The sequence below is a fragment of the Juglans regia genome, chromosome 7 (genome assembly GCF_001411555.2).
Source record: "Juglans regia cultivar Chandler chromosome 7, Walnut 2.0, whole genome shotgun sequence".
Classification (NCBI taxonomy): domain Eukaryota; kingdom Viridiplantae; phylum Streptophyta; class Magnoliopsida; order Fagales; family Juglandaceae; genus Juglans; species Juglans regia.
In genome coordinates, this window is record NC_049907.1 from 49,862,072 (window position 1) to 49,879,224 (window position 17,153).

General features: G+C 32.4%; 2 protein-coding genes across 2 annotated transcripts; both read right to left on the reverse strand.

The window, feature by feature from the left end:
* Window positions 1-541: 541 nt before the first annotated feature.
* On the reverse strand, window positions 542-3,861 carry LOC108996545 (receptor-like protein kinase HERK 1). Its single transcript, XM_018972486.2, has one exon. It carries the CDS (start codon window positions 3,366-3,368, stop codon window positions 900-902), a length of 2,469 nt encoding a protein of 822 aa, XP_018828031.1. The 5' UTR covers window positions 3,369-3,861; the 3' UTR covers window positions 542-899.
* A 5,854-nt stretch (window positions 3,862-9,715) lies between these two features.
* LOC108996546 (chalcone--flavonone isomerase-like) lies at window positions 9,716-13,722 on the reverse strand. The gene is made up of 4 exons (XM_018972487.2): window positions 13,445-13,722; window positions 13,196-13,354; window positions 10,544-10,767; window positions 9,716-10,327 (listed from the first exon to the last, which is right to left on the reverse strand). Exons 1-4 carry the CDS (start codon window positions 13,548-13,550, stop codon window positions 10,013-10,015), a joined length of 804 nt encoding a protein of 267 aa, XP_018828032.1. The 5' UTR covers window positions 13,551-13,722; the 3' UTR covers window positions 9,716-10,012.
* Window positions 13,723-17,153: the final 3,431 nt, after the last annotated feature.

Sequence of the window (17,153 nt, forward strand, 5' to 3'; positions counted from 1 at the left end):
TATAACGAGATGATTCATTTTGAAATCAATTAATAGTTCAGAATACAAACACGACTTCTCGCAGTTTGAGATTTACATTGTAAAAAATAAGAATAAAAAATAAAAAATTGACTATTCGAGTATTTAAACATTTTAAAGTATTACTATCCCTTTCATTATTGAGCTTTTTCTCTTTGATTAGGTTTTCTAATAAATATTACTTGCATGATAATAACCATCAACCACGGCCTGATCAGCTAATTTTGTTCAAACGTTCCGGGCAACATTCTTTTTTTTTTATTATTATTTATAATTATTATTATTTAAAGAGAAATGTTAAAAAGAAATTTTACACCACGATTTATCATTTTTACCCTTCTATTTAAACACATATTTTTAAGCATTAAGATATAAGAGTAAATATGATAAATTACATGTTGATTAGGCGAAAGTATATAGTGTAAGACTTTCATATAAAATTTCTCTTATTCAAAAGTATTCACAAACAACATTACAGCAAATAGTGTATTAAAGCAATGAGATGAGGGTCTCAAGGAGCATGGGCAAAAAACAAGGTTACTTCGTTATGGTGTGGGAGGATAGACAGCATGGGGGTAATGTATTGTGTATCTATAAGGGAGAAAGAACCCTGTGCAGAAAGAGAAAAAAAAATGATAATAGCAACAAAATCCTTGAATGAAGTAAAGTAGCCACACCCATAAAAAGGCAGATCATGTCATGCAAATGCCACGTGTAGAATCTTAGGAAGGAATTTCCAAATTTAATGAAACACAAAATCAAGCTAATTCATGACAAAGATGAAAGACCTACTACGGGCACACCCACACTGTCAATATCCAGAACTCCTTTGCATTGACTGCTATCAAGTCTTTTGCTCTAGTGCATTGCTTTAACATCATCTACCTCATATCATCTTTCACCATTTGAGCAAACACAGTAGTCATTGAGATACCAGCAAGGTCGCCTACGCTTCCCATGCTGAACTGTGCAATAGATACATTGGTCTCCAAGTTATTGACATGATTAACTTGTAAAGATTGACCTTGGGGATCCGATTTTTCTTCGCTCCCTTGAAGTTGAAGTGCACACTCCAGATTCCATAACACATCTCCCATTGAAGGTCGATCCATACCACAGCCTGCTAAGCATTTATCAGCTATTTCTCCAAATTTCCTCAAGGAATCTGGCTTAATTTGGCCAGCAAGACAAGGGTCTACAATTTCCTCCAATTTCCCTCTCTTCTGTGAATTCATTGCCCATTCCACCAAACTTACCTTTTCCCTTGGAAGGGATGGATCAATAACCGGTCTCCCACAAAGGACTTCCAACATGACCACCCCGAAAGAGTAGACATCTGATTTTTCTGTTAGTTGCTGCCTTGTTAAATACTCTGGATCTAGATACCCAAAGCTTCCTTTTACTGCAGTACTAACATGTGTCTCATCAATCTCAGGACCTGTCTTTGAAAGCCCAAAATCAGCAACCTTGGCCATGAATTTTTCATCTAGTAGTATATTTGCAGACTTGACATCACGATGAATAATGGCTTTGGTAGAGCCAGTATGGAGATAGTGAAGTCCTCTTGCTGATCCGATGCATATCTCAAGCCTCTGTGGCCAACTTAAGCTGGGAAGATCAGAACCATACAGATGGTTCTTTAGGGTCCCATTTTCCATGTACTCATAAATTATGATCATCTCATTTTGTTCGTCACAGTAGCCAATCAGCGATACCAAATGGCGGTGACGGAACATTGATAGCATTTCAATTTCAGTCTGGAATTCTGCAAAACCCTGCTGTGAATAAGAAACTCCCCTCTTCACTGCCACTTTGGTTTCATCTCTCAAAATCCCCTTGTAAACTTTCCCAAATCCACCAACACCAACAACTAAACTTTCACTGAAATAATCAGTAGCTTCTTGAATTGCAACAAAAGGGAAGCGATAACCAGTTTTTGAGCTAGAAAATATTGCAGCTCCGTTATTTGAGTATTTGGTCACCATTCCACTGGTGGCAAAATTTTCTTCCGCCTTTGAATGGTTGACATGTGCGTATTTTCTTCTTCTTCTTCTGCAGAGCATGAAGAGACTGACAGCGACGATAACAGCAGTGAATATCCCAACGGCCAAACCCACTATAACACCAACTTTCATCTTAGAATCTTTTTTCAGATCGGAATCCAAAACATCAAGGCTGCCCCTAGAATTGCTTATTTTCATGATCTCGAGGCCATTAAGAATGGCATTTGGCATAGGATTACCAACGTTTGAAGGGCCAACACTTACATTTAACTTGGAGATATCACTTACTCTTGTGATGACATCCATAAAATAAGGGGCACCAATGATGTTTGATGTTAGATTGCTAAGATCAAGATTCCTAGAAACGAGCATGGAGTTTATATAGACATTAAAAAAGAGAATATTTGGAGAGATACTCACTATGTCACAGAAGTGAAACCGGACCAGATACTCAAACCCAGGGTCAACACTGAAACGCCATGTAACATTGGCATTTATATTAGGATCATCGCCAGAGTTCATCAACTTTGTGGCGGTCCCATAGACAATAGCGGGAGCGATATTTACCATTGCCCCGGCTATTGTTGAATTGACAGCTGTAATGTTAGACACAAACTCTGCAAGATTATTGTGTATCAGGTACATATCATCGGAGATCCAAAGACGCCACAGGGTATCATTTTGGGGAAAGACTGTTTCATCACCCATATTCACCCTCGCAATTGTCTCTAATGCTTTATTTGACACACTTTGGTAACTGCCCGGTGGATCAATTGAGCGGGCACTCTCAGGGGTAAGCTCATCGGGGAGTGAAAGAACTTCCAAGGCATTTATGAAGGCGAAAGACTTGGAAGAAGGAGTAAAAGTGACAACCAAATTGCTGGAAGTCACGTTCAAAGAGTATTCCTTAACCTGAGAACCGTTCCCTACATGGGATTCTTTGAAAAGAGTGATATTTTGAGCGGAAACAGAGAACTTCGCCGTGCTCAAGTCGTAGGATTCGAAAACAAAAGGGAAGAAATAGAGGCGAACCCAGTGCCTCCCAAGTTTCTTAATGGGAAACGTGTAAATTGAGGGTCCATTGAGTATTCGTGCAGTTTCATACAAAGCTGAATCATTGGAAAGTGAAATAGGTTTCAGGGTTGTCTTAGCAAAAATCTCTTGTGGGGTAGAAAGAGCATTGGAATCAGAGGTATCAGCCACAAATACGCGATCGCCCACCGATGTATTGGTGGGGGATCCGCAGTCTATCAGATAATGATATTGAGGAACAAATCCATAGGAACCACATATCAAACACAAAATAGATGAAACCCACATAAACAGTCGAATATTCCCAGAACTCATTATTGGTGACACTCAAATAAGAAAGAGGGAGAGACGGAGAGTGGAATTTGATAAAGCTCAGTTGAAAAACAGAAGGTTGATACAAATGTTAGAGATGATAGTAGGAACTTGTAAACAGATGGATGCCTTCTATATCTTCACCACATGATGTATCAATATCCCAGATGCCAAAATGAAGAACATGAATGAATCAAACATAAGGGCCGCGTTTAAAGATCACCAAGGAATCAATGGAAAGGGAAAGCCATGTTCTTTATCACTAACCCAAGACCAAAGAATCTTCTCAACAAAAGAAAAGAAAACCCCAAGACGAAAGAAGAAATAACTCACGGTCACGAGCTCCTCAATCCTCGACTTGCCGCATTCAAATTAAAGGGTTAAACTTGAAAGATAACACGGAGTCACGGACACGGCGTGTAGGAGAAAATAAATCGACCCTGACAGATAATCCATTTAACTAATGGGAAATTTGCAAAAGGCCCGCAACTTCAAATTCAAAGAACTGCACAGAAGAACACAACAATAGTATTCGTTTGGTCATGTAGTTGAGAGGAATATTTTATTAAATGTTTAATAAAATATTATTATGATATAATTTTTTAATATAATTTTTATTTTAAAATTTAAAAAAATTAAATTATTTATTATATTTTATATAAAATTTTTAAAAAATTATAATAATTATATAAAATAAAATAAGATAATTTAATTTGATATAACTAAAGTTGTGTTTGGATGTTGAAGTGAGTTGAGTTGAGTTGAGTTGAGATGATAAAATATTGTTAGAATATTATTTTTTAATAATATTATTATTTTGAGATTTGAAAAAGTTGAATTGTTTATTATATTTTGTATTAAGATTTGAAAAAATTATAATAATGAGTTGAAATGAGTTGAGATGAGTTGAGATGAAACGAAGCCAATCAATACAAAAAGACAGCTGTATTTTGCGATGGCTTACGAGAGAGAGAGAGAGAGATTGAGAGTGAAGGTTCGTCTGGATGTTCTCGGTAGTCAGAGAGAATAATGTTAGATTAAATCAGGGGACAAGGCATGAGTATTTTGTCGTTGTCAGGTGGGAAAAACGCGTTTTCGACAACAACCGGGCATTAAATAATATTGACTATTTGTAGCCAATGTATTGGGCCACTATTGGACATTATCTCGGCCCATAGTGGCCCCATTAACCAAATCAGAAAATTTTCAATGTTTCTAACTTTCTATTGAAGCCTGAAGGACTTCAATCAATTAGCTTAAAGAAATTAAAAATAAAACAAAATGTACAAATCATTTCTGACCGAGAATAAAATAAAATCTTATGGACCGTAGGAAATGCCAACAAAGGTGATGGATCAGTCAGTGCACAGCAGCACATGGACTGTGCTTTCGGTTTTTTCTGGGACTGGACTCATCCATTTTTAAAAAATATCTCATTTTATTTTATTTCATTTAATCATTATAATTTTTTTAATTTTTAATATAAAATAAAATAAATAATTCAATTTTTTTAAATTTTAAAACAAAAATAATATTAAAAAATATATTTTAACAATACTTTATTCAACTTTTTAATTTTAATCTCATCTCATTTCTAAAAATAAACTAGCCTTAAGAATTATAACGCATTTTTTATTTTATTATTATAATTTTTAAAATTTTTTTTGTAAAATATAATAAATAATTTATTTTTTAAAAATTTTAAAATAATATTAATATTAAAAAATAATATTCTAATAATATTTTATACAACTTTCATCTCATCTCAACTCTTAATCTAAACGGGACCTAAATTGTAATGATTTTTTTTTAATGAAAAACTGTTTTTTCATAATTTATGTTTTATTGTTTTAAAATAAAATTAAAAATTATTTTGTTAATAAATTTCAAATATGGTTGTCAAAAGGGATAGTCCCTAAAAATCCAAATTAACAACATTTTGGTATGCGGCTTATCGTCGAGTGAAAGTCTAATGCAATCAAAAAAATAATAAGGCTTTGAAAGAATTTAAGATGGAGGAGATAAAGGCTATTGCTACTAAATTTCAAGACATTGTACATTTGGGGATGAGAAATTGTGTGTAATTGAAAGGGAGAATGATTTTATTCCAAGACTACATTAAAAATCGAAAGTTTAGATATTAGCATATTGATGAAAAGGTTGAATGAATATTTGGACCTAACCTTCACCCATCATCATTTTCCTTAGTTAGGTTAACCCACCGACCCTTCACTTTTTGTGAAGACTGAAAAAGCTGTACTGCCCACTCTTATTCACTTTTTCAGTTTGAGCGTTGTTATGCATCCCGAATAAATATTTTAAGTAGGTTATTTTATTTTATTTTATTTTTATATATTTTTTTAATCATTATAAACATTTAAAAAATAAAAAATTCAAAATATCATTAAAAAATATTTATTTAATTATTAAAAAAAAAATTATTCGAAACACAAATTAGAGACCCATTTTCAAGACAAAAATTATTTTTCTTTCAATTTTTCTGACACCCTCGTGTTGTTGAATCTATCAAAAGTTTTATGTTATAATTTTTTTTTTAATAAAAGAAGTAGATTTTATTAATAAAAAATATTTTTTTTTCATTTTTTTAAATTAGGTTTATTTTTTGTAAAAATTTATATGAAATTATCTATTTAAAATTTATATAAATTATTTCTCTTTTTCTGTCTAACAATGGAAAAAATATTTTATTACGTGGCAAGTCAAGACAAACTTCTCTGGCCCGTTTGACTGGCGACTTTTTTTTTTAAACATTTTTAAATGTTCAATTTTCTGTATTTTGTATTGAGATTTGTAAAAATATTACCAGGTGGATTGAAAACATATAGATAAAAAAAAGTTGTCAATGTCTTTAATTTGTGGAAGTAATTAGGTAGAATTTAGAAGTTGTGTTGATAAAATAAACGTCTTCCTATACGTACTTAAAGAAAATTTAAGTAAAACGTACAAGTACAACACGTGAGTACAATTGACAAAGTAAACCGAAAAGTAAGAAATGGAAAGCAAACGAAAACTAAAAACAAAGGAAAATAAAAGAAATAGAAGAGAAAAAAGAGAAAAATGCTAAACATAACCGGCTGGGAACTGTCGGTAAACGTTGTTCATGTAGCATAGAAGAAACGGTGTTGTTTATATTACTATATATGCATCGAACTTTCTCTCCTTGCAGTCTACTCTACCCTTAAATTCACCACCTCTTATTCATCTTTTTCTTCATTTTTATCATCTTCCTCCTTTTGTCTTCCCACATACCCACACAAGCTTCTCTGTGTTCTTTCTTCAGCATCTTTCGAGCCTCTCTCCCAAAGTCCTTCATCTTTGCATTTGCATCTTCTTCTTCTTCTTCTTCTTCTTCTTCTAACTCGGATCCAGAGCCATGGAGCTAGAAAATCCCTGCTACTCGCCCAAAAAATCTGCTCTATTTTTTTTTTTAATTACAGAAGCAAATGGAAGTCAAATGCACGCATTGAGGTCACAAAAGCACGAACCCAATAATAGCCAAAACCCCTAGTCACCAAAATCTTCAAGAATATCCAACTAAAGAAGTTTTACGAAGTCAAAATCTGTTTGAAATGTCATGGACTAATTCGATCTCATCACAACAATACCCAGATGCCCAAATCAGTAATAAAAAAAATAAAAATAAAAACCCCTTAATTCCAAACATATTTAATTTAACATGAGAACGATTATTTACTCGAATTTACAAAGAAAATAAAGTTAATGCCAACGTCAAAAATAGAGAAAATAAAGTCTAAAAGTTTTCCATGGACACCCATAAGTAGAAAAGTAGGTGATATGGAGATGGAGAGGGATGGATTTAGGATATGATATGGAGAGGAAGAGAGAGAAGAAAACAAAATGGAGAGGGAGAGAGAGAGGACGGAGATGGAGGGAGGGAGGAAGAGGGCAAAATAATTAGGAGGATGATGGACTTTTGAAAACATGGATCACCAAAACTCAAGATTGCTCTCGATCCACATGATGGCAAGCCACATGATGTTGACATTTCAGTCAGTTGTATCATGGTTTCACATGGGCGGTTGTACCTAGCAAGATTTGTAAGAAAAATAATAACATACAAACATAAACATCAAGAAAATGTCCTAACCCATCATCCCACCTAGCAACGCCTTTTCAGACGAAGAAAATTGAGACAAACTTTTTGGTGAAATTCCATATTTCATAAGAAATATGATGGTAAAAAAATATTAGCAAAATGAAATTTCAAATTTTTTTAATTTTCTAAATAATGTTGAAATAGAATTATTAGATTTGAAACCTAAAATGAGAAAAATAGATTATTCGTGGACAACAGTTTACTGGAGATAAGTGCAGGGCTGATGGCGATGAGTCTTGTTGATGCATGAAAAATCGCATAACAAGCCAGAAGGGGAGAAAGAGTCTTTGTCGACTAGTTGGGAGGATTCTGGTCTGAGTCGGTGTTGTTTGGAACCTCTGACAGTAGTCTGGTGTGGATGTAGAGTGATATTGTATACATCCATAGCGATAAATGGAAAACAAGTATAGAGAAAATATAGATAAATGGACACACAAATTTGCATGGCTTGGCATGTTGCCTATGTCCACAGGCGTTTGGAAAAGAAAAATCAACTATAATATGCTTGTTTGCAATCTCTCATAACCTTTCATTTTTCACTGTACAATAAGAGTTAAAGATCTACTTGCTGAAAAAGATGTTCTCTCTGGAGTTCTCTCTCCAGAGGTTGAAGAAGAAGCCTCATTTAAGTCGTCTGGATGTCCCCTTTTATCTTATTCTCTTCCTGCATGCACCTCAGTAGTAGTGAGGGATATCCACTTTGCGTGTTTGATCCCCTCTCCCTTTTCCATTTTCTCCTGACACACCCCTTGTCTCCTGACATCCCCCTTGACTTTCCTCCTTGCTTTCCTTCTTGTCCCCTAATGGTGGCCTAGGCTAGTTTTGGGCTTAGATATTTTACCCCCTCGAAGGTCTATTGTTTCTACATTTTCTTGCTTTTCTGTTTCTTTTATTTTTTTTACATGTATTTTATTTTATTGTTTTTACTTTTCTATTTCTTTTGATTTTGCATTTTATTTCCTTCTTTTGTCAGTTATCATGTGTCGGGTTTTAATTATGAGTCGAGCTATTCTGCCGCCTGGAATAGCCTCTCCATTTGACCGACTGTGCTTTTTAAGTTTTTATTTTTTAATATATTTAAATATTTTTTAAAAATAAAAATAAAATCTCAATATACTTAAAATCACTTCTTTAATCACCAAGTAAAAAGAAAAAAAAAATTTGTCAAGCAATCAAATGGAGCGGTACATTAGGGAGGCAAATTAGTATTATTCTTTAATTATACATTTTTGTACGTTTCTTTGAGTACAAAATACATTTATTGTCAAAAAAGAAAATATTGTGAGAAGTGTTCTTTTAGATTTCTGTAAAGAAAAATGTATTTTTTTTTTATAGAAATTTAGACAAAATATTTGAGTTGAAAATGAAAAATATTTTTGAAAAATAAGATTATTTTAGAATCAACATAATCCGATCTTCTAGCTATATATTCTTTGAGATTTTCCACATTTTTTTTTCTTTTTAATCTACGCCATTGTTGAAAAAAAAAAAAAAAAATCAATGACCGAGGTGATGTTAAGGTGAACTGGTTGAATGGTTCCCAAAGCCGAAGGTCGATGATGGGCACTTGAATTCATGTATAGTGTGTAGCCCAGGCCACACACTATACATGATTTTTTTTTCCTTAACAAATATATGATATAAAGCTTATTTCACTAAGATTATGTATGGTATGTATTGGTATCTTGAATTCAGAATACTCACCAGACTTCCAATTCACGTACAAACACTCGGGTATTTGATACTGATAAAAAGTACAAATGCGCAAGATTAATACTAATGAATCATCATCTCCACTCTTTCACAGCTTTCGTTTCTACAGTATATAAACCTTAACATCCTTCCCTCCAACTCCATTGTGTTATGCACCTGTTTGTGAATGTTGTTGTAATAAAGGAAGATGAAGGAATGTATGAAGATGGTAGCTACAAGAGAAGAACAGAGTGCACACTATCTGTTTGATGAAATGTAGAATAGAAAAATCACAAGTGTATTGCTATGGGAATCTTCGAGGGTTCCCAACCTTCATACAAGTTCTCAAGTTTCTACAGATGATGGCTCTACAGCCACCACTCCCAGCTCCTGCAGGGAGCCACCGCTAGTTTTAAGATTTTTTTTTTTATATATGTATTTTTTAATATTTTTTAAAAAATAAAAAAAATTATAATATTATTAAAAGATGCATTCTTAATCATTAAGTAACAAAAAAATATAAAAATAAAATAAAAAATTGGGAGCGGGAGCTGGTAGCTCCCAGGGACATCTATCATTTCTCTTCTAGAAAATTCCAGATGATCTCCACTCTCCTCTGAACGTACATAAAAGGAATGCAGTCATAACAAACTCCTCTAATGACAATGCAAACACGTGGAAAGTAAAATACAACATTTTAACGGAAGGAAATAAGCATAAAACGACAAGTGATTAAGTTCCCAAATGGTGCGATTCGCATCAGGTTCCTAACACATTGATTCGTGTTCTTCCGTGACCTTTTCGGTCTCCAATTTTCTTATTTTGGGCCTCCAATTTCTGAGTTTTCAGCCTTCAATATCTTATTTTCGGTCTCCAGTTTGTGATTTTCAGCCTTTAGTTTCAGATTTTCGGTCTCCAGTTTCTGATTTTCAGCCTTCAATTTATGATTTTCGGCTTCTTTATCATTGCTCTCTTTCAACAACTCTGATACTCTTGTAGCCAAACTCTTCTTTGCGGCCGGAGAAACACCATGCTTGCCAATAATCGACTCCAGTACTGCCTCTGAAAGTAGCTTATTTTTTATTACTGCATTCCCAGATTCGGGAATGGACTCATCTTTGGAGAAGCTAATCTACACTCCACAAAAATGGGAAAACAAATGAGAAGAATTTTAAATTTCAGAAATGCTTGAAATAGAATGATTAACATCTAGTTACTGCCACCGGCAATCGGCCAAAACCATCTGAGATTTCCAAGTGTCTTGTGAATTAAAGTTAACAAGAACTCCCTGCAGAAAGAACCAAAATGAAAGCTAAAAATTAAAACTTCCAGGTTGTGATTTACTGACCGTTAATGAGCCATTGGGGGATTGTGTGAAAAGTATAGAGGAGCCAGGTGGGAATTTCTCATCCTTGAAGACCTTAAGGAACTCTTCAATGGCTTTGGCTTCTGCATCAGTGTAAATTCCGACAGATTTCCAATAGGCAACACAATTCTCCGAGACCTTCTCTGAGTACTGGTGACCCGTTAATGGCAGGATCATTGTCACCCGTATGAACTTCTCAAAAGGGCCTACATGGGAATGGTAAAAATGTCCTGATCAGTACAAAACACTGGATATTACAATAGTATTTCTCTCAGATTATCTCAAAGCCAGTAATTTACATCCCTGGAGTTACAGTACCATAATTTGAGCTTCACTTGATCAGACTAGAAAAATACGTTAGAAATGTTTACAACCATTGAATCGTCAATGAATAAACCTTGAATTCGTGTTCCGACTTCCACATATCATGTAGACAGAATGAACACACGTATTTAAAGGCCACTTCAAATGACCTAACATCCCAGCGAGGCCTGATCTCGATCCCCAGTTTTCTTTGAAAAAAACTCATGCATGACATAGGATTAATATAAGAGCAATGCTAGGTACAGTTTTCACTTGAGGACTGCACGTGCAGGCCTAAGTTATTTTAATTTTAAAATTTTTTAAAATTATAAAATTATCCTTCATAAAATAATATTTTCTCTCATTTAATAATATATCTGTACATACAATCTTCATTTCAAGATTGTAAATAGAATTTCTCTTAATACAATAGAAACAACTTTACGGGTTAACTCGCATGCATATACCGCCTGCTTAACATAAAATTCATGGAACTCACACATGCCAGTCAGGACATCTATCATTTAGTAAACACACGATTTGTGTATTTAATGCATGCGTGAACCGTACTGGTGAGTGAGACATACCTGCGAGTAAGATTCACCCTACACATTAGTTTCGTGGATAACAAAACCCGCAATTGGATCGTGTCATTCACTTAGTGAGCCCATTGATGTTGTACTATCGTAACAAGCACATTCATCTGCTAAGTTGGGTAAAAATTGTGAAAAAATTTAAAAGGATCAAAATGTCAAACAAGGCCATGTTTGGATAAGAAGTTGTTCTCGTCTCAACGTCCAAATATTACTAAAAAAAATATATTTTTTATTTTCTCTTTCATATTTTTTTATCTAATCATTATAATTTTCTTAAATTTTTATATAAAACACAAAAAATAATTTAACTTTCTCAAATCTCAAAATAAAAATTATATTCTAACAATATTTTAACTTTATAATATTTTTATTTAATTTTTTTTCTTCTTTTCCAAAACCCAATAAAAATCTCAACTCAAATTATTTTACTATTACTCACAAATCGTCGTATTATTATTTATAAATTTCTCATTTTATCTAATTTACTAAGCTGATTTTGGTAAGCAGCCAGCTCTGATTTTAGATTCAAAATTTACCTCAACTTATCTCATCTCATCATTATAACTTTTAATTCACACACAAAATATAATAAACAATTCAATTTTTTCAAATCCCAAAATAACTTTTCTAAATTTCTACACTAAGTATAATAAATAATTTAATTTTTATTTTATTATTCATAAACTATCCCAACTCATCTCTAAATATAAGCCTCTCCTAAATAATGCCAATGCCCGCGTATATTAAGCAGTCAGCGATGTGTTGGATAATACGACGAAGCTAGTTTTGTCAAGTGAGAGTTATCAATAGCGATGTGTATTTACCTGACAAAGTAAATAGCTATGCCACTAAGAGAACTTGGCCAAAGCTAAAATTTATATAATTGCCTTCAAAAATATCAATTAGATAAATCTAAAATAATTTAGATTTTTGTTATAGTGATTGGCTAAAAATTAAGAATTACAATTAATTTACCAAAAATTAAAATATTAATTTCTCACTCCAATCAAATATTAAAATATTAGTTTTTCACTCCAAGCAAAAATACTATTTAGTTTATAATTAAGAAATTTAGATAGAATTTTCGATGAGTTTAATCAAATATTTTTTTATTATTAACATTAAATGACTTTTAAAAATATGATTTTTTTAATATTAATTTAATTAGAATATAATTATTATTAATATTTAATTAGAGAGCTACAAAATGTGATAAAAGTAAATTAAATAAAAAAAATTATTAAATTATTAAAATTTTATTATTATATAGAAAATGAATGGATAATCTAATATGTAAATTGAATTTAAATAGAATAGATAAATATAAAAAATATAATATTAATTAAATTTTAAAAATAAATTTTACTAAAGAGTAAATTTGAGAGAAGTTATTATAGCAGTGTACACTTTGTACTCACTACATGACTGTTTTTAATTGATTATTCTCAATACTTACTTGAAAAAATATATAGTTTAGATAATACCACATCATATATATAAAATAGATACTTCTAATAATAAATTCTATCTATATTTATTCATGACTAAATCAACATGGATGCTTACGGGCATTTTAGTAAATAGCTAGTTCGTAAATATGCCAACTTTAGTAAGCAGTCAGCAGTCAACGGTGAAATTAATGACAACCTGGCCCATATTTATTACTATAATGCCCGTATAACAACCCAGGAAAAAATAGCGAAGATCATGCGGGAATCAGCAAGTGATCTGTTACCTGTAACGATGTCCCTGAAGAACTCGACGGATTCCGACAACTCATCCGCACTCTTTCCGCTCCACTTAATGGCGAGCGAAGGCACGGCGGTATCCTCTAAGTACACGCCAATGGCCGTGAACTTCACGAAGTTCCCTTGGATCTCCAATCCCCTCTCCCCTGCAAACATTAGCGAGCACCGGGAATCAGAGAGAAAGAAAAAGACTAGCTTATAATGAAACAAACTGCAGGAGCGCAGCGCATACGAACCTGCGCCGCCCAGGAACAGGGCCTTGTCGGAGCCCGGAACCTTTGTCGTGGGCTGGAACGCCACGTTATCGACATGAACTACGGGCAGGGACGGTGCTGGAACCATTTTGACGAGGATATTAGCGGTAACTATGTGAGGAGGCGTCTGATAATTCTGAGTGTGGCACGCCCAGGCCCTTTAAACAGTGGTCACTTGTTTGGTTTGCAATTGTGACGTAGATCAACAGTGGCAATTAAGGGAAGGTAGAAGTTGAAGAGGTTGTTGGGTTCGCGTGCGTTGATTGGAAGGCCACGTGTGTAGAGACCGTAAGACATGATACCCAATTTCTGGTTGATGTCAATGGTCATCCTAGCTCCATCCTTTTGCGCGGACGAACTTAACCTTTGGGTCTTTGTCTAGTAGCTATTTGATATTAGAGCATTCACATCCAGTGCCTAGGGCACCAGATTTCGAGGTTTATTTTACTGTTTTGATCAAAATATCTGAATCCCTATTTTAGAAAAAATCTTAAAGGATAAATAGTAATTTTTTAAATATAAAAAATTATTATTCATTTCCGAAACTATTTTTAATTAATATTTTATTATAATATATAAAATAAAATTTTCTTCTAATCATTTACAATTTCTTTCGTACTAATATTTGTTATAGTTTTAAATAATAATTTTAAAAATAATATAATTAATTACTAAAATATAAAAAAATTAATTTTAAAAATATTATCATCTCCACAAAAAAAATTAAATTAAATTTTTGTTTAAAATATTTACTAGAATAATAGTTCAAAATATAAAAAAAATATTGAGTAGTTAAGTTTGTAAATGAAAGTGAGAGAAAAAAGTAATAGAGAAATATTATTTTAATAAAATAAGGAAATGATAGGGAATGAGATGTAAAAGGTTTTTGAAAGACGAGTAAAATTTAAGAAAAAAATTTAAAGAATATACTTTTTAACTAAATTATAAAGAATTTTATAGAGATTGAGATGAAAATACTCTTAATCCTATAAGCTTATAGAAAAAAAAAATATTGGATCCTACAAAATGATTTGTATATACAATATTAGGGCGGTGCTTAGTCTCTTTAAAAAGAAATAATAAACTCACACAACAGCCTCTAGAAGGTACCCAAAATTCTACTCAATTCTGTAATTTATTTGGTTATTTGGGCAATGCTAGGTATAATTTCTATTTGAGATTGTAATGTAAATTGAGATAATTTTATTTTTAAATTTTTTTAAAATTATAAAATTATCCTTCTTAAAATAATATTTTTTTTATATAATAAAGAACTTGCACATATAATCTCAAAATATGGATTGTAAATATAATTTTTTTTAATAATTTCCAACCTCTTTTGCCAAAGACGGGAATTTAGGTCTTGTGTGCATCGCTTAATTTACAAGTAGGATAACTACTTTTTCGTGAAGTTTTTATTAATTGTCAGCGATTTAAATGGCATTGTTGGATAGTAGTAGACGAAGCTAATTACAAAGTAGAGTGTCCCCAAGAATATAATTTTCCTCGAGTGATTGGGACTTCTTGGAGCATATATAATAAGAGTAGAGCTACTTTGTCGTCTCACAGTACGTTCAGCGTTTTTTTTTATTTTTTCAATACATTTAAATATTTTTTAAAAATAAAAAAAATATATCAATATATTTAAAATTATTTCTTTAATCAGTAAGTAAAAAAAAATTTTTTTTGACCAATAATCAAATAGAGTGGGCAAAATAAAATAGGAAGGCAAAGTAACATTTTTCATATAATAATATGTACATATAGGCTTGACTTTTATGATAGCTTAAACGACGGTCTTTGGTGCTTAATCTACGTGTCTCGAGAGCCAAATGGGCTTAAAATAATTTTGTTGTCTGTTTGTTTGTGGTGGGTTTACTATTTTACTTAAGTAATGGCCTATCCTTAACATGGCCCATTTTTGTCTAGATCTTGAAAAACCTCGGGTTTTCCTTAACATGGCCTATTTTTGTCTTGATGAACCTTCAAGCCCAAGTGTACATGATGGGTTTTGTTAGAAAGTATTTTTTGGATGGACATACAATTATTTTTTATAATTCTTTATATAATTATGTTTTAAAATAAAAGTATATTTTTAATTTAATAATAAAAATATCATTATTTTTAAAAAATGATAAATAATATTTATAGTTATATAGTATGCAAGCGTCATGCACTTATTTAAAAAAAAATCAGTAAATATGGGATCCAAATTAAAAAATTAATTTTTTAATAATAGACATATTTTTTTTAAAATGAATACGCGATGCTTACACAATTTATAATTGTATCTAATATTACTATTTTTTTTTTAAAAATATTCTGACTTTAAAATATAATTGTGCAAATAGCTTGTGTTTGTTGCTTTATGCAGAATATCTTTTGTGTCCTGTTAGGCATTCTCTTATATATGAGATGTTTTTTATTTACTTTTGCCGTGCTTTTGCTGTTAAAAGAATTGCAGCAGTGAATTTTGAAGCCGGATGACCAAACTCTAGACATGCAACTGAGTGCTAGAACTGAATTTTGACCGAGTCTCTGCTGGATAGAATTATTGAATGTCGATATCCTCATTAGTATGGTAAGGAAATTTTTCTCACTTCACAAGGTTCATAGGGCCTCAGGGCCTCAGCCCAATACCCAGCCCAGAAGTCAACATGACCATACTCGGGGCAATGTGTCAATCAAAAAAGGGAGACAAGTGATTGACATGATCGATTGACCTGATATTGCTTAGTCGCATTCTAAATTTAGAAATTTATGTGGAACACATTAGAAAATAGGAAGAACTCTCGATTCATTGGCATGAAAATATCAACGGCTCACAAGGGATGAAAGCAAGGCTTGAAAACCACGCTTCATTAATGACTCTACTACCAAGCTACATGTCACATTGATAGTGTCGTTGCAGAACTATGCTGTATTAAAAGACTCCGACGGCAGGAATAGTAAGAGGGGCATGAACTTCATAAAGACAAGCACAATCTTGTACCTCAGACCCATTATATAAATAGCAAGTTTCAAGTACGAGAAACTTTCTCTAATTTCTAGATTTTCGCTTATTTACAAATTTTCAAGAATATTTACTAATTTTGATATCGAAGACTTCCCGGCCTCAAGGCCACCCCCTCTTAGTTATCTTTTTTTGATCTTTTTACAAGTCTATTTCTTAAGATTTAAATTGTCAAGCTTGATTTAAAAGCGTACGAATCACGATGTTAACAAATATAATATTTTTTTCATGCAGTTCCTGACAGCTTAGTGTTGAACTCTACCCTGCAACTATGTTCCTTGTACTATTTTGTTGTTTTCCTTTTTTATTGTTTAACATCTCGATCGAGGATATGAGATGGAATATCCCCTCCAGTGTAGGTACAGCTTGGGTTCTAAGATATGCATACAGTACAAAGGTAAGTTAAATGGCTAAAAACCATTTTTAAAAAATTATGTTTCTTGTTAGAAAATGGTGTAGCAACCTCTATGAAAATTATGCTATTTTTATTTCTGTTTCGGGATAAAGCTATTGCTTAATCGGCTCTGATGGATAATTTGGTAAGATCTATGTTTATTAGGTGTTGGGAATAAAACCCAATATAATACATCAAAGCCCAATCTAATATATCTTCTCTATGTTTATGGAGTTCCATTTTTTTTTTTTTCTTTCTTCTGTAAATTCTCAAACTTGTATTTT